This window comes from Eleutherodactylus coqui, chromosome 10 (genome assembly GCF_035609145.1).
Source record: "Eleutherodactylus coqui strain aEleCoq1 chromosome 10, aEleCoq1.hap1, whole genome shotgun sequence".
Lineage (NCBI taxonomy): Eukaryota > Metazoa > Chordata > Amphibia > Anura > Eleutherodactylidae > Eleutherodactylus > Eleutherodactylus coqui.
Genome location: NC_089846.1, coordinates 61,137,024 through 61,160,981, shown reverse-complemented (window position 1 = coordinate 61,160,981; position 23,958 = coordinate 61,137,024). Strand labels below are relative to the sequence as shown.

At 42.7% G+C, this 23,958-nt stretch overlaps 1 protein-coding gene across 2 annotated transcripts in view; it reads right to left on the bottom strand.

The window, feature by feature from the left end:
* Positions 1 to 12,177: 12,177 nt before the first annotated feature.
* The window catches only part of LOC136580522 (C5a anaphylatoxin chemotactic receptor 1-like), a 32,495-nt gene continuing 20,714 nt past the window's right edge, over positions 12,178 to 23,958 (bottom strand). The window contains exons 1-2 of one of the 2 annotated variants that reach the window (XM_066581140.1): positions 15,795 to 15,927; positions 12,178 to 14,583 (exon numbers count right to left, since the gene is read on the bottom strand). In XM_066581140.1, the coding sequence (XP_066437237.1) occupies positions 13,503 to 14,558 (1,056 nt within the window). In that variant the 5' untranslated portion in view covers positions 14,559 to 14,583; positions 15,795 to 15,927 and the 3' untranslated portion in view covers positions 12,178 to 13,502. Of the gene's footprint in view, positions 14,584 to 15,794; positions 15,928 to 23,958 lie in introns of those variants that run through there. The other variant, XM_066581139.1, reaches the window with a different exon arrangement.

Genomic DNA, 23,958 nt, shown 5'->3' with positions numbered 1-23,958 from the left:
ATCACGGGTCCCTTTTACACTTCGTTACCATATATAGCAAGTAATGACCACTATCGGTACTGGACCATAAATATACATATGGGCACTAATATAATATTATATGCATAAGGGTAAATAGACAACCCATATTAATGACAATCACAAGATGGCACAGCAGAAAAAAAAACTGCTACCAGTTACTGAGGTGCTGGCACCCCGGCTTCCTTAGACGACGTACACTGTGCAAAATGCATACCAGGCAACAACTGCACTACAACTTGCCCAGTCCCTGGTAAACTACCCAACCCCACCTGCACTACCGCTTGTGTACTCAAACTCCTACTATGCACACCTGACAAGACAGTAAATGAAAGATGTAACACAACAGAAGGCAAAGAATCTCATGGGGCTGATTGGGAACAAGATCTGGAATAACTGCGACACCAGAACACAAACGAGATTCTTCGAGAGTCTCATCACCCGCAATGAAGACTCCAGATCAGGATCTGTCTTATCGTCCTCTTGGTTTTCTCCATTGCAGGCCTCCACTTCAGAGGTCTGCATCTACAGGGCTCATCACGCCAAGCCAGCCACATAGGCAGAAGGCAGCCATGGAGGAGAAGAAGCAGCAAGCAGCGGCCAGCTCCTTCCCCCAACTGTGGCCCCACTGTGCTTGCATATTCTACCTAGTCTCACTGCTGGTTGCAGCCTGCTGGTTGTGCCTGGCATCAGGAGCTAGAGGGTCCATGGAGGGTCTCCTAACATTGCAGTGCCTCCTCTCCGCCCCCCTGCACTATTTGCAATGGGGAGAGGTGGGACGGGGCAGGGCCTATTCGTGAGGCCTTAGCCCCGCCCCATCCTGCCCCCTTTCATTGCAAATAGTGCACAGGGGCGGAGAGGAGGCAGAGAAGGGGCGGGAGCTCAGTTCCTGCTCCTGGCTCTTCCATCCCCCCCCCCCTGCACACGAGGACAATGTATATCGGCTCGGCGTGAAAACCGAGCCGATATACGTTCGTGGGAATGCAGCCTCAGTGAAGATGTAACGTGTGCTGCTGGGATCTGTTGTACTATGTACTCCTAGCAGCACAGCTACAGGGTTAATTGAGCTGGTTGGGTGTGGTACTTCCTGCTAGCCAATCACCTGGATCTGTGCTCCCATATAAACCCAGCTCCTGGTCAGTCTGGCTGGGTCTCCAGGGTGAGCAGTCATGTTACTTCTGTGGCCTGTAACTTGTATCAGTCATGTTCAGCTTGTTCCCCATTCTGATCTGTGTTTGCAAGTGAGTCTGTGTGGTTTGCACTATATGGTAGAGTCCGTGTCCTGGTTGTCTGTCCTGCTGCAAGCTTGCTTAGCCATCTGTGACCTGTTGGTTCATGTCCATTTGTATGTTTATTTCCTGTCAGTTTTTTTGTCAGCTTGCTGTGTGCCCTGTGCTCTGTCCTGTTGCAAGCTTTGCTGAGTGATCTATGTCTTGCTGGTTCATGTCCGTTTGTACGTTTAAATTCTGTCAGTTTTTGTCAGTTTGCTGCGTGACCTGCTATCTGTGTCTTGTCCTGTTGCAGCATTTTGCGTGAACTCTGTCTGGTTCTGCTGGACTCCTGGCTAGTGTAGGGATTAGTGGTATAACCAGGAGCTGTGAAGTGGCCCGCTAGCTTCCATGTTTTGTACAAAATGTCAACCAATACCTGGTATTTACATTCAGCTTATCATCTGTTACTAGTGGTTGCATTGTGGCTGCTGTATGCTGTGTATTCTGGCTCTGTGAGTCCTGTTGTTCAGTCTCTGTCATGTGGCATGTGTATGTCTCCTGTTCTGTGGCGTGGTTCCTAGGATCAGCTAGGGCCCAGATCCGAAGACCGCTGGGCTGCCCCTCTTGGGGCAATGTCCCTGCTTAGGTAGGGCAATGTCTTCCTCCTGTGTAGAACATGGTCAGTTGCCTGAAACCTGTGTGAATCCCATGTGACCCTGGTGCTACCTGTGTGCGTCCATCCCATCCCCTTCTATCCCTTTTAGGGTACGATCGTGTGGGCTCCCATGCTTAGGTTGCCCACACAATCGGAACAGAAGAGATACAGATGGTGGAGACTTTCTTAATTCCGTAGTGATATTTGTGAAATATAATAAGATTCTATGTCCTTGACTAAAAGTTAAAAATTGGCATGAAGTGCCAAACGCACTTCTACTTTCCCTTCTTACTGGATCCACAAGAAAATGGCTTTAGGGAGTGCGGTGGCCTTTTCCCAGCAAATACTGTGTGTGAAATCACTCCAACAGCCAAATACTCTGGGAGAAAGAAGATGGCCTGTGGAAGGAATTAACTCTGAACCAACACAATCTACTATAAGAACATAAACCTCACTAGTGACCCAGCCATTTACTAACAGCTCGTTAGAAACAGCTTTTATTAATCCATAATAACCCCCCAGGCAGTGTAGAATGAACTCTGCTCATTCTGTAGGAAAAGGCCTAATCACAGAAGATAATAATATTCTTTATTAATATACGTTAAAAACGTTGGGCTTAGAACAATCCACAATTAGTGAAGACAAAACACAGAGACAGACAAGACGCATGTGCTCTTACATAACACAGTATTCCAGTAGGGGCGTTCAATACAGGACTCTCTTTCTGATATACGTTATGTTTGAGGATAATTTTTTTCTCTGTAAGAACCTCCCATAGGAATCAATTAATAAAAATAAAAGATTAGAGAGTATCCAGTGTCTAAATTCGAGCCGTGGGCTGCATTCCCACGAACGTATATCGGCTCGGTTTTCACGCCGAGCCGATATACGTTGTCCTCGTGTGCGGGGGGGGGGGGGGAGATGGAAGAGCCAGGAGCAGGAACTGAGCTCCCGCCCCCTCTCTGCCTCCTCTCCACCCCTCTGCACTATTTGCAATGAAAGGAGGTAGAGCGGGGCTAAGTTCCGAGAATTAGCCCCGCCCCGCCTCTCCCCATTGCAAATAGTGCAGTGGGGCGGAGAGGAGACAGAGAGGGGGCGGGAACACAGTTCCTGCTCCTGGCTCTTCCATCCTCCCCCCTTGCACATGAGGACAACGTATATTGGCTCGGCGTGAAAACCGAGCCGATATACGTTCGTGGGAATGCACCCTAAGAGATATATGGGATATTGACTATTATGATTGAATATTGATATAATATAATTCAGTCTACTGATTATTGCCCCTCTAGGTTGATTTACTGGCTAGACTAACTCTACTCTTATGAAAATTTTGCCTAAATAAGCAAACAAGTTGTGCCCTAACATTTATTACTGTCAGTGTGGTACAATAAACAGTAGTCTCCCACGTTGAGATCTACTGGTTAGGATAGAAAAACTGAAATATAAATTCCATAAAAGGTGCTTAAAGTTCAATGCATTTCAGTTGGACCTACAACTTTTCAAGAACCGAGTGGTCAAAGGTTTCAGAAATAACTAGGAAGGGGTCTGGTGTATTTAAACCCACTCCTAGACATGTAGGTAGGGACCTGGTGTGTATCTCCCCACTCCTAGATGGAGCCGTAAGTATCTAAATGGTAGTGGCCATATATTTTCCAGCGTCCAGATGATTGCTTCCCAAAACCCGTGTATTGAGACAGGGTAGATATTTGGGAGTATAGTGGAGGGTAGTGCTCTCACAATGATATTTATTTAGAGCGCCATATATTCCCTGCATGATCTCACATCTATAGCTCTCTCCAGGCTGGTATGGAGACGGTTGTCTCGAGCTAAACTTGCATACCCTGTCACTATATAGCAAATATAGGTCTAGTCTACTTGATAATACATCTAGGTAAGACCTAGGTCAGTTAACATGACCAGATTATTGCGCTATCTGATTTGAGCAACGACGCTAGGAGGGGGACAATACCCCATTAGGCTAAGTATAGATAGAAAGTGGTATGGCCTCCAACCCTGATGGTGGGTTGGTGGCTGTCTTTTGTAGGAAAAGGACATTACAGTTTTGCACAAACTGAGATTGTTCTACTTTAAACGGCTGCAGCTCTGGTGTTATTTTAAGAGTTAGTCCCCATGTGGTTTCATTTTAATGGGTCTTTAAAAAATAAAAGGTCGTCGCATGCAAGATGTTGGGTGATGATAAATACACTGTATATCCCAGATAGGGTCTGAGCTGCCCATTACTTCTGTAACTTCCCCAGTGGATAGCGGCATGCCACATCCACCACGTCAATCATCTCCTTCACTAACACTGCTACCAACATGCTTTTGGTCTAATCTTAAAGCTGATTCTTGCCTATAAATTACACCAAAAGAATGTCAGTAGCACATACAGGACCAGAGCTATAGCCGTTTAAAGTATGGTCGGGAATACTGAATTTACTACTGTCACTTTTCAGTCAGTGTGTGCAGAACAGAAAGGGAAGGGGAGATGCACAAGCTGGCAGCAGAGTACGGCTGCCTGCACACGGGCAATCTGGAATCTGCATGTGGGAGCCTGCAGTGGAATCCAGCTTTGACCCAGGCCGGCGACCCCGCATGCCTTCGCTCTCCGCATAGCGAATGACCACAGACACTCACCGTCGGTCATTTGCAGTACAGATTTTTTTTTAAATAATTGTTTCTCCTGCACCGTCGCTGGGCAATGATGGGGTTCCCGCAGTCTATCTGCAATGTCAATTGCGGATGAGCTGCGCGTTGAATGGCTACCATTGACTTCAGTCCACGCAAAAATAGAACATGCTGCGATTTTAAATTTGCATGCAGAATCACAACTGCAATCCGCTTCTACGAGCGGACATGTGAATGTTCCATTTTTTCAATGGGTACGGAATACCATGGATCGTTTATGCGGGTGACTACAATTGAAGTCCGGTGCAGGCAGCCTACATCTATCCCAGGAGAGGAATAACATTAATTTGTGTTCATGGTATCACCCTTATCAATCAGACAGCATATTTGCTTTCTCATTCTCACATATGGGGGCTTTTTTTCTAGAAAAGGAGTTGAATAATGAGGACTTGCTCATCTAACCATTCCTGTATACTGTACTAGCTGATATACCCGTCTTCGCCCAAGTTAATTTGGTATTGGTGTTTATCTGGTGTTCACATGGAAAATCTTATGAAGTCATTGTTACTTTAGAGATACTGAGGAAAAAATATGTTCACCATTTTGCATAGTTCTCTGCGTTACCCAGGAAACACCACGGGGAGGTAACTATGTGACGTTTCCTTGATATAAAATGACATCAGGAAGTGAGAGAATTAGATTACGTACATAAAATTTCGACGCCAATTCTTTTGCGCTTAGAATTGAATAATGGAGTTGGGACCCATTAGCTTTTCCTATTTATGACATAATCAATGCTCGTGCCAAATTTCCCGTTTCTATGACACCGGAAAGTGAAGAAATTACATTCCGCACGTAAAATTTGGACGCTAATTCTTTTGCGCATAGAATTGAATAATGGAGTTGGGACCCATTAGGTTTTCCTATTTATGACATAATCAATGCTCGTGCCAAATTTCCCATTTCTATAACACCGGAAAGTGAAGAAATTACATTCCGCACATAAAATTTCGACGCCAATTCTTTTGCGCTAGAATTGAATAATCGAGTTGGGACCTATGAACTTTTCCTATTTATGACATAATCAATGCTCGTGCCAAATTTCACGTTTCTATGACACCGGAAAGTGAGAAAATTAGATTCCGTACGTAAAATTTGGACGCTAATTCTTTTGCGCATAGAATTGAATAATCGAGTTGGGACCTATTAACTTTTCCTATTTATGACATAATCAATGCCCGTGCCAAATTTCATGTTTCTATCACATTGGGAAGTGAGAGATTTAGATTATGTACGTAAAATTTGGACGCTAATTCTTTTGCGCATAGAATTGAATAATGGAGTTGGGACCCATTAGCTTTTCCTATTTATGACATCAATGCTCGTGCCAAATTTCCAGTTTCTATGACACCGGAAAGTGAAGAAATTACATTCCGCACGTAAAATTTGGACGCCAATTCTTTTGCGCTAGAATTGAATAATCGAGTTGGGACCTATGAACTTTTCCTATTTATGACATAATCAATGCTCGTGCCAAATTTCACGTTTCTATGACACCGGAAAGTGAAAAAATTACCTTCCGCACGTAAAATTTCGACGCGAATTCTTTGCGCTAGAATTGAATAATCGAGTTGGGACCCATTAGCTTTTCCTATTTATGACATAATCAATGCTCGTGCCAAATTTCCGGTTTTTTTATGACACCGGAAAGTGAAGAAATTACATTCCGTACGTAAAATTTCGACGCCAATTCTTTTGCGCTAGAATTGAATAATCGAGTTGGGACCTATGAACTTTTCCTATTTATGACATAATCAATGCTCGTGCCAAATTTCACGTTTCTATGACACCGGAAAGTGAAAAAATTACCTTCCGCATGTAAAATTTCAAAGCGAATTCTTTTGCGCTAGAATTGAATAATCGAGTTGGGACCCACTCGCTTTTCCTATTTATGACATAATCAATGCCTGTGCCAAATTTCATGTTTCTATGACACCGGAAAGTGAGAAAATGACCTTCCGCACGTAAAATTTCGACGCCAATTCTTTTGCGCAAGAATTGAATAATCGAGTTGGGACCCATTAGCTTTTCCTATGTACGACATAATCAATGCTCGTGCCAAATTTCCCGTTTCTATGACACCGGAAAGTGAAAAAATTACATTCTGTACGTAAAATTTCGACGCCAATTCTTTTGCGCATAGAATTGAATAATGGAGTTGGGACCCATTCGCTTTTCCTATTTATGACATAATCAATGCTCATGCCAAATTTCCTGTTTCTATGACACCGGAAAGGGAAGAAATTACATTCCGTACGTAAAATTTGGATGCTAATTCTTTTGCGCTAGAATTGAATAATCGAGTTGGGACCCATTAGCTTTTCCTATTTATGACATAATCAATGCTCGTGCCAAATTTCCTGTTTCTATGACACCGGAAAGTGAAAAAATTACCTACTGCTCGTAAAATTTCGACGCCAATTCTTTTGCGCATAGAATTGAATAATCGAGTTGGGACCTATGAACTTTTCCTATTTATGACATAATCAATGCTCGTGCCAAATTTCACGTTACTATGACACCGGAAAGTGAAAAAATTACCTTCCGCACGTAAAATTTCGACGCCAATTCTTTTGCGCTTGAATTGAATAATCGAGTTGGGACCCATTAGCTTTTCCTATTTATGACATAATCAACGCTCGTGCCAAATTTCCGGTTTCTATGACACCGGAAAGTGAAGAAATTACATTCCGTACGTAAAATTTTGACGCCAATTCTTTTGCGCTAGAATTGAATAATCGAGTTGGGACCCATTAGCTTTTCCTATTTATGACATAATCAATGCTCGTGCCAAATTTCACGTTTCTATGACACCGGAAAGTGAAGAAATTACATTCCGCACGTAAAATTTCGACGCGAATTCTTTTGCGCTAGAATTGAATAATCGAGTTGGGACCCATTCGCTTTTCCTATTTATGACATAATCAATGCTCGTGCCAAATTTCATGTTTCTATGACACCGGAAAGTGAGAAAATTACCTTCCGCACGTAAACTTTCGACGCCAATTCTTTTGCGCAAGAATTGAATAATCGAGTTGGGACCCATTAGCTTTTCCTATTTATGACATAATCAATGCTCATGCCAAATTTCCTGTTTCTATGACACCGGAAAGGGAAGAAATTACATTCCGTACGTAAAATTTGGATGCTAATTCTTTTGCGCTAGAATTGAATAATGGAGTTGGGACCCATTAGCTTTTACTATTTATGACATAATCAATGCTCGTGCCAAATTTCCTGTTTCTATGACACCGGAGAGTGAAAAAATTACCTACCGCACGTAAAATTTCGACGCCAATTCTTTTGCGCTAGAATTAAATAATCGAGTTGGGACCTATGAACTTTTCCTATTTATGACATAATCAATGCCTGTGCCAAATTTCATGTTTCTTTGACACAGGAAAGTGAAAAAATTACCTTCCGCACGTAAAATTTTGACGCAAATTCTTTTGCGCTAGAATTGAATAATCGAGTTGGGACCCATTCGCTTTTCCTATTTATGACATAATCAATGCTCGTGCCAAATTTCATGTTTCTATGACACCGGAAAGTGAAAAAATTACATTCCGTACGTAAAAATTCGACGCCAATTCTTTTGCGCTAGAATTGAATAATCGAGTTGGGACCTATGAACTTTTCCTATTTATGACATAATCAATGCTCGTGCCAAATTTCACGTTTCTATGACACCGGAAAGTGAGAAAATTAGATTCCGTACGTAAAATTTGGACGCTAATTCTTTTGCGCATAGAATTGAATAATCGAGTTGGGACCTATTAACTTTTCCTATTTATGACATAATCAATGCCCGTGCCAAATTTCATGTTTCTATCACATTGGGAAGTGAGAGATTTAGATTATGTACGTAAAATTTGGACGCTAATTCTTTTGCGCATAGAATTGAATAATGGAGTTGGGACCCATTAGCTTTTCCTATTTATGACATCAATGCTCGTGCCAAATTTCCGGTTTCTATGACACCGGAAAGTGAAGAAATTACATTCCGCACGTAAAATTTGGACGCCAATTCTTTTGCGCTAGAATTGAATAATCGAGTTGGGACCTATGAACTTTTCCTATTTATGACATAATCAATGCTCGTGCCAAATTTCACGTTTCTATGACACCGGAAAGTGAAAAAATTACCTTCCGCACGTAAAATTTCGACGCGAATTCTTTGCGCTAGAATTGAATAATCGAGTTGGGACCCATTAGCTTTTCCTATTTATGACATAATCAATGCTCGTGCCAAATTTCCGGTTTTTTTATGACACCGGAAAGTGAAGAAATTACATTCCGTACGTAAAATTTCGACGCCAATTCTTTTGCGCTAGAATTGAATAATCGAGTTGGGACCCATTAGCTTTTCCTATGTACGACATAATCAATGCTCGTGCCAAATTTCCCGTTTCTATGACACCGGAAAGTGAAAAAATTACATTCTGTACGTAAAATTTCGACGCCAATTCTTTTGCACATAGAATTGAATAATGGAGTTGGGACCCATTCGCTTTTCCTATTTATGACATAATCAATGCCTGTGCCAAATTTCATGTTTCTATGACACCGGAAAGTGAGAAAATGACCTTCCGCACGTAAAATTTCGACGCCAATTCTTTTGCGCAAGAATTGAATAATCGAGTTGGGACCCATTAGCTTTTCCTATGTACGACATAATCAATGCTCGTGCCAAATTTCCCGTTTCTATGACACCGGAAAGGGAAGAAATTACATTCCGTACGTAAAATTTGGATGCTAATTCTTTTGCGCTAGAATTGAATAATCGAGTTGGGACCCATTAACTTTTCCTATTTATGACATAATCAATGCTCGTGCCAAATTTCCTGTTTCTATGACACCGGAAAGTGAAAAAATTACCTACTGCTCGTAAAATTTCGACGCCAATTCTTTTGCGCATAGAATTGAATAATCGAGTTGGGACCTATGAACTTTTCCTATTTATGACATAATCAATGCTCGTGCCAAATTTCACGTTACTATGACACCGGAAAGTGAAAAAATTACCTTCCGCACGTAAAATTTCGACGCCAATTCTTTTGCGCTTGAATTGAATAATCGAGTTGGGACCCATTAGCTTTTCCTATTTATGACATAATCAATGCTCGTGCCAAATTTCCGGTTTCTATGACACCGGAAAGTGAAGAAATTACATTCCGTACGTAAAATTTTGACGCCAATTCTTTTGCGCTAGAATTGAATAATCGAGTTGGGACCCATTAGCTTTTCCTATTTATGACATAATCAATGCTCGTGCCAAATTTCATGTTTCTATGACACCGGAAAGTGAAGAAATTACATTCCGCACGTAAAATTTCGACGCCAATTCTTTTGCGCTAGAATTGAATAATCGAGTTGGGACCCAATTTCTTTTCCTATTTTGGAGATAATCTATGCTTGTGCCAAATTTCATGTTTGTACGACATCGGGAAGTTGGAGAACTTTTGGCGAGTCAGTCAGTCAGTCAGTGAGTCAGTGAGGGCTTTCAGCTTTATATATATAGATAACCCTGCAGATACTGCAGTCATTGCTTACTGTGGCATCTAAGGGTCAATTTACACAGGACGAATGTCGGGCAAATGATGCCTGACACTTGTCACTGTGTGTCCGTGCTCCCGTGCTGTCACACAGGAGCTACTATCGCTGGTTCTCTCACAAAGCGGCCAGCAGGGGGCGGGGTAGTGCGGAGATTTCTCTCCTCTCGCTCCCCCACCCCTCTCCATTGACATAACACAGCACCTGTTCACTACTGAACGGCAGCTTTTTAAACTGAACGATGAGCAATAAGCTCATGGCTCATCGTTTATGCTGCATAGTAGTGGTATAAGGGACAATGACAGCTCAGCGATATATTCAGGACATCCTGTAGCCACATAAGTTTCCTCCTACTGCAGGTCTTCTGAGAGGCATTTTCTAGTAGGATAATATTCAGCTGCACACAGAATGGGTGTCACAGGAATGCCTCTACAACATTGCTACACTTTTGTGGCCAGCCAAATTTATTGCCAATAGACCATTTATGGGACCATCTGTGAAGCCAACTTTGGCAACCTTCGAGTTTGCACAATCTAGGCTCAGTTATAGCAAATGTGAACTGATATGCCGCAGGGTATCATATGGAGCCTGTATGCCTCTATGCCCACCCATATCACATCTTGCATACAAGCTAGAGGTGGCCCAACAGGGTACTAGCGCCTCCATGCCCGCAAATACCACATTTTATATCCAAGCTAGAGGTGGTACAACAGGTTACTAGAGCCTCCATGCCCGCTCCTATCACATCTTGTATCCAAGCTAGAGGCGGTACAACAGGGTACTAGAACTTTCATGCCTGCCCATATCACATCTAGTATCCAAGCTAGAGCCGGTACAACAGGGTACGAGAGCCTCCACGCCCATTGGTATTGCATCTTGTATCCAAGTTAGAGGTGGTACAACAGGGTACTAGAGCCTCCTTACCCGCCAGTATCACATCTTGTATCCAAGCTAGAGGAGGTACAACAGGGTACTAAAAGCGTCCATGCCCGCTCGTATCATATCTTGTAACCAAGCTAGAGGCGGTACAACAGGGTACTAGAGGCTCCATGCCCACCGGTATCACATCTTGTATCCAAGCTAGAGGCATACAACAGGGTACTAGAGCCTCCATGCCTGCATCCCATCTTGTATCCAAGCTAGAGGTGGTACAGCAGGGTACTAGAGCCTCCATATCCCCCTGTATGACATCTTGTATCCAAGCTAGAGGTGGTACAACAGAGTACTAGAGCCTCCATGCCTGCCCGTATCACATCTTGTATCCAAGCTAGAGGCATACAACAGGGTACTAGAGCCTCCATGCCTGCATCACATCTTGTATCCAAGCTAGAGGTGGTACAGCAGGGTACTAGAGCCTCCATATCTCCCTGTATGACATCTTGTATCCAAACTAGAGGTGGTACAACAGGGTACTAGAGCCTCCATGCCTGCCCATATCACATCTTGTATCCAAGCTAGAGGTGGTACAACAGGGTACTAGAGCCTCCATGCCTGCCCATATCACATCTTGTATCCAAGCTAGAGGTGGGACAACAGGGTACTAGAGCCTCCCTTCATGATGATCCCTTCAATGATCCTTTTGCTCTGATACTGTAAACACTTAATTATATCAATGTTACAATCAAACTTTGAAAGTTACATTCCATTCTGACACCTCCTTCTAGGGAAAGGATTGTTTTTTGGCAATGAGTGTATATTTACATGAGACATAAATTCAAAATCTACAATAAAAAAGTGATATTTTCGGGAGAGTTTTTCCAATTTTAACATGACTCTTACAGGCTTAAAAAGACTGCAAATAGTTAATGAATAAAGCAACAAAGTAAATATAAAAAATGACTATGTACCAAGGTGTGTATTACTGTATTATTATTATGTTTAGTTGGCACTCCAACAGTTAGTAAAGAGATGGGAGACTACAAGCCCCTGGATGCTTAGAACAGCCTTGACTGGTGCAGAGTGTATTAAAAGTCACAAAAACATCTATTGTCCCTCCAACATGTTTTGATACGGGGGCAGCGTTTTCAAGGATATGTGTCTCGTCTGGCATCATTTGGACATAACAGCAATTTATTTGGATTATATCTATAATGATAATGTTCTCACGTGGTCTACAAACCATACAAACACTATAAGGCACTTATGTATGTTACATTCATTATATATAATTGTAAAAGTCTCCTTTAACAGTTCATTCAATTCATCATATATTTGGCTTTAATATACAGAAGAGCTTTAACCCTCAGTATTCTCTGTGGAGTCGGAAAACACCCCAGTTTATAATTTTGTTAACATTTATCTAAACATGTTGGATGCCACATCCATTTGTGATTCTCGGTACACAATATCTAGTAAGATAGTTTAATAATTGTTTTGTTTCTAGGTTACTGTATTTTTCCCAAAATAGCTAATACCTCTTCAGAGGACCGGAAGATGAGCTCTTTTCTTTTGCAGTCTCAGCAGAGCATTGGTCAACACCTATTTGGTTTACCTGTTGAGCAATAAGCAATGGCACAGGGACTTCAATGTAAAGATGCAGAAGTGTCTACAATCACTTGCTTAAGAACTTAGAAGCAGTCTGAAGATACACCGCCTAAAGTGACAAGCCGAGTGAAGTCAACAATAAACCTGGGTGGTTTTGTTGAAGACACGCAAAGTGTCCTTACATCCACACTGACTAACAAACCAAATCCAGAAACTGCCCAAGAAACCTTCCAAGAGCCAACAATAGGAAATGAGGGAGATGCAGTCTCCGAGAATGGAAGAAGAACACATAAACCAAAAAAGCATGTGGCAAATGCAAAATGTAGATATGCCAAAAAACACACTTAAAAATACAGGTCATCTGTAAAAAGTGCTCACATGATTTTATGGCTGAAGATAGCAATTGAGGTGCTAAGAGGGCATTTCTTCCTATTGGATTAAAAGTTTTAATGGCATGCAAATATGAAAAGTTTCTAGATAAACAATCTGCAATCTTTAAGATTTTTTTTTAAGTGGGGTCAAACCCGAAAGTGAATAATATATTAAGATATTCCACAGTGAATACCGAGGTTAACAGATTGAGATATTGGAGACTGACAGATACAGAAAAACACCTGAAGCCAAAATCATATTCAGGAGCAGCATTGGTGCCTCTTCAAGATCGTCTTCATCAAAATCTGCCACTGGAATGTTTAGCCAAATTCTTGGAGAAATATTTGTGGTGCATGTAATAGATAGATGGGCTGAGTCTGCCAGAGAGAGAGAGATGCTCTTTAATAGTGGTGCCTCGCTCTGTCTAATAGAGTCCATACCCACCAAACAAGACTACACATATCCAATTTGGGCTATATTTTGGCACACATCTGAATTATGAACATTAATGTCCCATTAGATTACAAAGAAGCCTCTGTATTCTTGGTGTCTGATATTGATTTTGACTTCTTGGAGTCAATTGACTGACTCACTTCTTCCGCCAAGACGTTTTTTACAATGAATCTGATTGATTTTTTAAATTTGCTTTTGAAGTCCTGTCCCATTAGCACGTATATAATAGGGTTAATACAGCTGTTCATAAAAGCAATGGCAATAAGTATATCATCAACTTTTAAGGTGGATTTGTGTAATTCTGAGTCTCGTGGATTTAAAGCAAGAATCAATCCTGTCACATGGTAAGGAAGCCAACATGCGAAGAAGCCAATGATGACTATAAGGACGACTTTCATCGTCTTGGTGTTCTGTGTAAATCGTCCTTTCACTCTAATCATTAGTGTGCTATAGCAGGTGACAATGACAAGAAACGGAATGATAAAGCCCATTAGTAGACGGAAAATGGCAATGAAATTTTCTACCCTTTGTTGATTACTATTTCCAAGTACTGAATAGTCTTGTATACACAATTCTGTCTTATTGTTTTCCGTGATGTTCCGAAAGATGAAGGATGGACTGCTCAAGATAGCAGCCAAGATCCACGCAAAGGCACATGCCACGTATGCCTTTCCCACAGTTCTGTTGTTTTGGCACCATACAGGTTTCATCACCAGGGCACAGCGATCAATACTGATTGTAGTCAGGAGGAGAACACTGGCATACATGTTGATCAAAAGAATAGAAGAGTTAAACTTGCAAGCAAAGAGGCCCAGGGGCCAGTGTCCCAGGATTATATTCATGATACTCAATGAAGCAGAGAGACAGCAAATGAGATCGGCCACTGCCAGATTTAAGAACCATATAGTGTTCACCGAGCGTTTCATTTCGAAGGCTGTTATCCAGACCACCAAACCATTCCCAGGAACACCGAGCACGACCACAAGAATGTACAAACATAAAGCAACCCACTGGTAGGCTGTTGTTTGAGTAAGATCCTCCGGTGGATAAGTAGGATGTGTAACAATGAAGGTATCATTGTAATCATAGTCAGAGTCCAACATATTATTGGCAATTTGAGCCATGAACTTTAGTTGTTTCAGTGATGACCTGTAAAACATAAAAAGCAAATCATTGTCAATCACTCATCACAGGCCTTACCACTGTGGATTTTATCAATTTCCATAATCAAATACCTTGTTTAGGGGATCATGCCAAATTCTAAAGTTATCCCCTATTCCTTGGATAGGGGGTAACTTTATGATAAGTCATGGTTTGTCTGCTGTGCCCCCCCTATGGTTCTCAAAGGTCCCCACATAAATGAAGTGGCAATTTCACATGTGACTATGACTCTGTTGATTTCAATGGGAGTGCCGGAAATTTTCTAGTACGAGCACTTGGCAATCTCTAGCAAATCAATTGAAATGAATGGAGCTGCGATGTGCATGGGCAACTGTCATTTCCTTCATGCGTAGACTTCAGGACCCTCGTTCTCAAGATTGTTAGGGGCCACAGTGGACAGACTTCCACTAATCAAAAAGTTATCCCCATTCCTGTGGATAGAGAATAACTTTGGAACTTGGCACAACCCTTTAAAGTATCTCCCTAGGTGTAACAAAATGACAACTCCTATCGTTGATGGACAGTAATTTCATAGTAACCAGTGTCAGACAGCTACTGCCAAGGCACATAAAAGCATAGGGTGCATCAAGTGAGATATAGATGTGCATGACTAAAACATAGATTTGCCTCTATAAAAATCACTAGTCCGACCTGATGTTGAATATTGTGTACAGTTTTGGGTTCAGAAAGACGTAGTTGAACTTGAAAAGAGAAACACAACCAAAGTAATGAAGGGAATGGGAGAATTGCAGTTGCAAAACAGGTTTTCAGGCTTGGGGTTATTTTGTTAGGAAAGAAGATTCCGTAGGAGCAATCTGATTACTATGTACAAATAGACATTACAGAAATCTTTTTATATCTAGGTCTATAATTATGACAAGGGGGCATCATCTACATCTAGAGCAAAGAAGGGTTCCCTAGCTTCACTGTAATGAAAAGGTAACATGACCGTATATATTTGGTGTCCACGGGGTTAAAGGGGTTTTCCTGGAATTTGCTATGAATGTCCTGTCCTCAGGATAGGTGATCAATAGCTGGTCTGCAATGTATGTGGATAGAGAATGATTGCCCACTGACTACTCCAAGTAAAGTAACTTATAGCCATTCATTTTCCTTGGTACATTGCTCTTTTTATCTATTCTTGACATATAGATACTTTTCCTATATACATTACTATGTATAAATTCAATCATACTTACCAGGAGTGATCAAGTCAGTGTCCGGTGACGGCTGCAGTAAATGAATAATACAATTTCCCTTTTTAGTGGTTTTTGTCATAGATGTCACTGCCGGATATATTACATCACTTCTAGGACATTGTACAGTCAGTCCTCTGTGCATGCGGATTACAGCAGGCTGTTCTTACTGTACATTATCTGCTTGGCAATTGGTAAAACTCGTAATGAAAAGAAACAAGAGACGTGCAGGGCTCAGAAAAGAGAAATATCACTCAATGTGTGGCATATAGCAGGGAGGTCATAGCAAGACAAAGATTAAGATCCAACTAGTTGAGAGATAATATGGTGAAGCAGAAAGGGGCGTAGATAGGGGGGCTGGTTGGGCATTTGCTGGGTGCCAGTGGGAGCTCCAAAAGGAAGAGTATTTAGATATAGGGCCATGGCAGCAAACTGAATCGTAGCCATAGGTGGAGAAAACCGAGCCGGAGAGGGATGGGAGGCTTAATTTGATCCAATGATGATCTGCATACAGTTTGTTTACTCTATTAAGTTACTTTCCAGCATTGCATGAGGGTATATGTGTGTATTCTTCTCGTATTCTTCTCAATTTACTAGTCATTTGTGATACATATTTTCTACGAAAATAAGTAAAGTAAAGACCTCTAGTTGCCGGGAGTTCTTATATTGGGAGGGGAAACATGGCAAGGAAGAGAGAGGAGGGAAGGAAAGAGAGTGAGAGACATGTAGGTATGAGGCCTCGTTCACACAAGCGACACAGCATCGACGCGGAAAAATCGCAGCGATATTGCATTGCTGGTTTGTGCGATATCGGTGCAGTTACTTGCGATGATACCGCGACTTTGTAGCACCAAGTGCAAGGATTTTCAGGGGGAATCTTGAAATATAAGCCTTACCCCGAAAATCAGCTGTAGCCGCAGAAAATGTTTTTTTTAAAAAGCATACATCACCTAGACACGCTGTCCGTGGCTCCCCTGCAGCTTCTCCCTGGGTCCCTGGGACTAATCTTCTACTTTTCTTCTGGCCGGGAAATGAAAAATCCCCACCTCCTGGAAGCACTGACTGTGATTGGCTGATGTATAGCCAATCAGAGCCAGTACTCAATGAATGGCTGTGATTGGTTTATCGAGTGCTGGCTGTGATTTTTCAATCCCCGGCCAGAAGAGAAAAAGAAGACAAGTGTCGGGACTGGGAAGGAGATGCAGCCGGGCTGACAGCGCTTGTGTGTTTTTTTTATTTTTTTGCAGTTAGTGCTTAGGCTATGGCTTTGACAGGAGGACTTCCTACTGTCAAAGTTGCATTGCACCGCCTGAAAATCACGTTTTCGTGTGATGCGAAGCAACAGCGAGGAAGGCTCAATAGGGAAACATGGACTACAAAACCTCACGAGTCGCGGGCATATTGCGGGTCGCGCGAGGTTTTTGTGTCGGGTTGTTGCATGCTACAAAACGTGTGAAGGAACCCTTAGGAAAACATGGGCTTCACATACAAGTGATTTGTAGCATTGTAGCAATGCGACAACATCGCGCAAATTTTTCACCCGTGTGAACGAGGACTGAATAAAACTAGAATTTCAACAGTTTAAGACATCACGATGGGAACAGAATATTCCAAGGTTTCCACACAGAGTCGTACATTTACTTATACCATTGTTTTTAAAGGCTAGAACTTTTTCATAAATACCATGTCCAGACACCATTTGTATCAGATCCCTCATCAAAGAAGTCTCTGCAGTTCTCCAACTCCTAGCAATAAGCACCTTTGCTCCCAACAATATGACTTCTTAATCGTCTGGTTTTTGGTTGAATTTGTTTAAAATCCAGGAGTAAAAGTAATTAACAGACATGTCCAGAATATGTGTAAGACAGAGCCTTCCTGACCGCATCTGAGATTAGGTGTCTATTTTTAAGCTGCAAAGGTGTGAGATATCATCTTGTTAACATTTTTAGAAAATTTGCACAGCTGCTGGCTTGTTTCGCCCATCTAAAAGATTCCAACCATCCTTCTAATGAGACAACCACTCCTAGATCTTTCTCCCAGTTAGGGCTCTTTACCACGAACGTAGGCGTTTTTACGTGCACCCGCAGGCGCCATAAAAAAGGCATGAACGGGCACACAAATCTAACGTTTGTGCGTCCGTTCAGATGGCATGGGCTTGGCGCATATACGGCGAGGCCGCAATGCCGTTGCCTCCTCTTCCCTAGCCCCTCGAAGGCTCACCTCCTCTCTCATTCCCTCCGGCTGTTTGCAAGTGAGCGGTATGGGGGTGGAGCTAAGCACCTGCCCCCAGGAATCGGAGGAGGCGCAGCGGGGCAGAGCTTAGCTACACTCCTATCCCGCCCCCTCCTGTTGCAAACAGCCGGAGGGTAGTAGAGAGGCAGAGAGACGGTGAGGGGGAGGTAAGACATTGCAAACAGCCAGAGGGGAGGAGAGAGGAGGAGAGAAGGGGGAGGGAGTTTAGCAGTCACACTGCTAAACTCCCTCCTATCTCCCCTCTCCGGCCGCTGTCATTGACTCTCATAGGAGTCTATGCAGCGGTCTACATATTCCGGGCACAAAGATATCTCTAGGACTATCTTTGCTGCCCGGCGTAAAATCGCCCGGCGCATTATTTGCCAGCCGGGCGATTTTATGCCACGGGAATATGCCTCGTTGAGGGAATAATGCCTGCTTCAGATTCTTGCAACAGATTTACAGTCAGATTACTTCATCAAGAATTAAATTAAATAGCACAATTATAAAGTGCAATGATACTTTAATTATCTCTTTCTGTCCCCCTCTCAGCGACAATCTGATTGAGTCCAGATTCTTGAGCCCCCAGTGAGTGTCTGGTTGCTACCGCCTCCTGCGTATTTCACTGCAGTGAAGATATGATATTACATGGCACTGATTCATGTGAATGGTTGACCACATTGGTTGCCCTATCTTCCAAGGCTGATGCCTCTCTTCACGTTAGCTCTTCGTTATAGCTAATAGAGAATGCATAGGACGTAGAAGGGTTGATCTTTACAGTTTTGATCATTAAAGGGGTTGTCCCGCGAAAGCAAGTGGGGTTATACACTTCTGTATGGCCATATTAATGCACTTCGTAATATACATCATGCATTAAATATGAGCCATACAGAAGTTATTCACTTACCCACTCCGTTGCTGGCGTCCCCGTCTCCATAGCTCCGTCTAATTTCAGCGTCTAATCGCCCGATTAGACGCGCTTGCGCAGAAGGGTCTTCTCCCTTCTGGTCGGTCCGTGCACGAGCGGTGTTCTGGCTCCGCCCCCTTCTATGCGTCATTGTGTAGCTCCGCCCTGTCATGTGTGCCGATTCCAGCCAATCAGGAGGCTGGAATCGGCAATGGACCGCACAAAGCCCATGGTGCACCATGGGAGAAGACCCGCGGTGCACCATGGGAGAAAACCGCGGTGCATCATTGGGAAAGGACCGGCAGCCATCTTTAAAAGAAGAAAAGAAGATGCTGCGCGAACTGGGAAGGAGGTAAGCGATTTTATTTATTTTTTTTTTAATTACAAACGGTATTGATTTTAACGGGACAGAATGCGGGGGTAGGTTGAAAAAAAAAATTGCATTTCGCCTTTAAGTGAGTTTTAATGCTTCTTTATTTAACTCCATGTTGCCTTCCCATAACTTAAAGGTTCATCCAGCCATTGAACATATAGTACATTTATGACATTTCCTATGTTGGTTTATAGAAAAAGTCATTACAATACACAACACTCAAGAATAATAAAACCTTTTTTTAATATTTATTAATTTTTCATAACATACATCAAAAGTAAAGGAACATCATTCATCCGCATTCTGTAAATATTAAAGACACATTCTGCAAAATCAAAGTCTGATCTTTGCATTATTTAGTTAACGAGATTGAAATCCGCTACTTAATATGAGATAAAGAACAGGGCCAATTGTAAAATATTGTCATGTCAAACAGCATCATGCTAACATAAGGATGAAGGCTTCATCGTTAAGTCAATTAATTGGCAGGCAAGCGCAGCCATTCCACTGCTCAAATCCAGAGCAAAACATGAAGACAAAGACTCAAACAAATATAAAGGAAAAGTCAGACCTGCTTTCATATTTTCAATATCATGTTCCCCTAAAACAGGAGAGGACTTTCCCGGGACCTGATATGAAATAATTAAAAAAAAGATCTAAGTAAACTAATTTCGGCCCCGGAATTAATGGTGCCAATTCGGAAATCCACTAAAACCAAAGGCTTCTATTCAGAACACCATCAAGGAGGTGGCTCTCCCAGCCACATTTGCTCCTGAAACCAGGACATGAAATGAAAACAGTCCCTGAGCCTACCTCTAATTCTCTGAGGCAGCACCTGGATGAAACTCCCCCCCCCCCCCCCCCCCCCCCCCTGTGACAAAGAAAGATTCCACATTTTTTTCCTTAAAAAGTGACATTTCAGTCCAATCCTTTTGGAGCAAAATGCTAATTTGTCAAGAAATAAGCTAAAAGTGTGTGTAGTTGGCTGTAGCCACATCTGCAGAATAGCTTTCAGTCCTGCTGTAGATATGAAGTGCAACAATGTGCGCACCCCCACAGAACAATGGTATTTGTTAGGGTTTAAATACCCAAAGATGGCCCATAAGGGTTCATGTGGACAGAAATTCATCAAGTGTGTGGTAGTGTAAGCAGGGTCGTAGCTAAAGGCTCATGGGTCCGGGTGCAAAAGTTTTTCTTGGGGCCCCCCAACTTCTCTTAACCCCTAAGGGGTTGTCCTGCACCGAAACTTTTTTTTTTTTTTTTTTGCATAGGCCCCCTGTTCAGCGCAGGACAAACTCAAGGGATGTGTTGAAATTGAAAAAAAAAATTTTACTTACCCGAATCCCCTCTCTGCAACTTCTTCCTTCTTTTCCTCCAAGATGGCCACCGGGATCTTCACCCACGATGCACCGCGGGTCTTCTCCCATGGTGCACCGTGGGCTCTGTGCGGTCCATTGCCGATTCCAGCCTCCTGATTGGCTGGAATCGGCACACGTGATGAGGCGGAGCTACGCGATGATGCGTACAAGTAGGCGGAGCCAGAACGCCGCTCGTGCCCGGACCGACCAGAAGGGAGAAGACCCTTCTGCGCAAGCGCGTCTAATCGGGCGATTAGACGCTGAAATTAGACGGAGCTATGGAGACGGGGACGCCAGCAACGGAGTGGGTAAGTGAATAACTTCTGTATGGCTCATATTTAATGCACGATGTATATTACAAAGTGCATTAATATGGCCATACAGAAGTGCTTAACCCCACTTGCTTTCGCGAGACAACCCCTAAAGGCAGAGGTGTAACTTGAAGCTTCATGGCCCCAATGCAAAACCTGTAACAGGGCCCCCAAATATAATGCTTTATTCATAGTACTAGGCTCCCTATATGGAGTAGAGAGGCCTTATGGGCCCCCTAAGGCTCCTGGGCCCAGGTGCAACCGTATCCCCTGCATCCCCTTAAGTCACGCCAGTGAGTGTAAGTATGAATCCGTGTCCAGAAGGTCTGTATGTATGGTCACGTCCACAGGCAATGATATAGGTTGGCCTTCCATCTGTTGCATTTAAAGCAATTTGGGGTTGTATATTTGCCGTAATAATATCCCCATAACAGTGTTAAATACGCCCTATGGCAGGCCTGCAGCTTCTAACGTATACTTTCTAATATATACCCAGACCGCCTTAATGTTTGTTAGACCAGTCTGTCTACAACAAGCTAATCACAGGCTGTCCCTCTATTGGGACTCCCAGTGATCACATGTAATCTGGTGGCAGCACCCCCACAGGGCAAAAGAAGCATTACACAGTTTCTAATGAAAACATTGGGATTTTCATGTGATTCGTGGACATGCTGGGTCCTCCAGAAGAAAAGATGCTCTTTGTAACAACTCTGCGTTCCGACATATTGGTGTGGGATCAATGCTAAAAGCAGTCTCGTGTATTTTTTGCCTTTCACTTGAACGTTCAGTGTTTTTCCAACTTCCTCAATGTCTATGTTTCATCACTTATTCTCAAAAGTTCAGCGTCTGCTTTTTTGACTTCTATAAATACTTTTCTATCACAAGTTAAAGACAAAGAGGTTGTTTAGTCTAACAAGAACATGATTTAAATTGAACCTGTCATCAGTTTTGAAACTTTTAACCCCCACACTGTTAAAACAATGATGTAATGTACATTTCCTGTACTGCATGCAAATGATCAGCGAGTGTACCTCCCTAAACACCGACCCTCTCTACTACATTGACCTGTCATCACAGTAATGTGGAGCCTCCTGCACCACCACTGATCATAGGACCACAAGTGGGGGATTAGCGGCTCATGTACAGTTGAGTTTGATGAATCTGTCCACAGCAGGGAAAGATGAACTGCGCATGCACCGGCTCCGAGCTCACAGAGCATGCACAAGTTTGATCACCATAGCAGCGAGGGGCGCTTTCTAGGGAGATACACAAGCCAGCACAGATGGACCGGCCAGCCCACCAGAGAAGGTCCGGCCCTCCCATCAGACCGCTAATCGGTAATCTATATGGGACGTAGGAAATTTAAAAACCTTCCTTGCAAATGTATGCTTTGCCCAGGGTGACTAACGAATTAACTGTGGAAATGTGTATTACATCGTTGGTTTAACAGTGTTGGGGATTTAAAAGCTTCAAAACTGATAACAGATTCCCTTTAAAGGAAAACTCAAGGCAAAAACATTGTCATGCATACTATACCTCACATATGTAATATACAGAACATATCTGTATATCTGATACAGACTAGAGTAAAAAGTGTCTTTACAAGAGTATGTATAGACTGGATAACCCTGAACATAGCCATAGCAATGAAAATAAATCTGTCCACTGTTGGCATTTGTGGCTGCACTATGAGAACTAGATAGCGGTAGAATATAGAACCACAATACTTCTCTTATTTTATGACTAGCCAGTTTTATTACAAAAACGTTTATATGGGTGATTCCCACCTGATTCCACAAATGATCAGCCATACTTTCACTTTTACATTTTTATTTGCCCCAGTTACATTGTTTCCTTCTGCCAACAGGGCTAATTTTACAATAGGGCTGATGGTGGAATTGAGCAGTGTCCACCCATAATGTCTCACATGATGACTTAAAATATACCAGTTCTCCGTGTCTGCATTCCCAACACTACTCTTGTACGGCTCTCTCACGTGAGCGTATACTACTGTGCATTTCGGATGCAAGTTTTGCTCACGTAATATGCAGTACCAATCTCAACATTGACTTTCAATAGTGCCTCTAATGCACGGTGCATGAAATTACACGCCAAGATAGTGTGTAGGGATTGTTGGCATGCATGCTTGCTGTGCGCTCCTGCGAGCAAATTATGTGTGTGGGACGTTGCAAAATAAGCTCATGTAAAGAGCTCCTAGGGTCTCTAGCATCAGGCTTGCCTTTGACCTTCATCCGAGACCACACTTGCTTTGTATGGATTCTGACCCCAGACTGTGTGACTTTGCAGCTGTCTTCCTTCTAGTGCTTCGTATTCCTCCTGGTTTTGACTCTGTCTCTGATTCTAATTCCAGTATATCCTTTAGCTTTGATGTTCTTCTATGTCTTCCCAGTACTTACCCTTGCTTATAATCTGGTTTCCTTCTGGTCCACACTCTTCCCATTCACCTAGTTGATCAGCAGTCCCTCTTCAAACATAACCAGGGGGCTTTTAGCAGCCAAATGCAACCTTCTATGAGGTGGGCAAGGGTGAAGACCTGGAGCCCCAAAGACTCTACCAAGCAGAGTGACTTCTGCTAAGCCCGACCATTGAGTGCTTTTTAGGTGGACGAACTGCAACTATTCTGTGACCCCCTGTTACATATGTCCTGTATGGCCCTATTATTTGTCTACAGTACGACTGTTACATGTCCCAGGTATGGCTCTGTTGCTTCTTGTCATTATATTGCAGCATTTTCTTGCCATGTGCCATAGCAGACAAGTTTTCGGGCTCCTCTTAGGCACCAGTGTCCCGTATGACTGCTACCTCTACACCACCGAGCTCCAGCACAGCTTTTGAAATACTCTACATGGTCTCTCCATCCAGTACTCAAGAGACAATAAACACTTGAGATTTTGAAAAAAAGGAACTAAATTTCTTTCCTGTGAACTAAAAAAAGTGAAGAATTGCTGACCTCAGGAACTGCTCT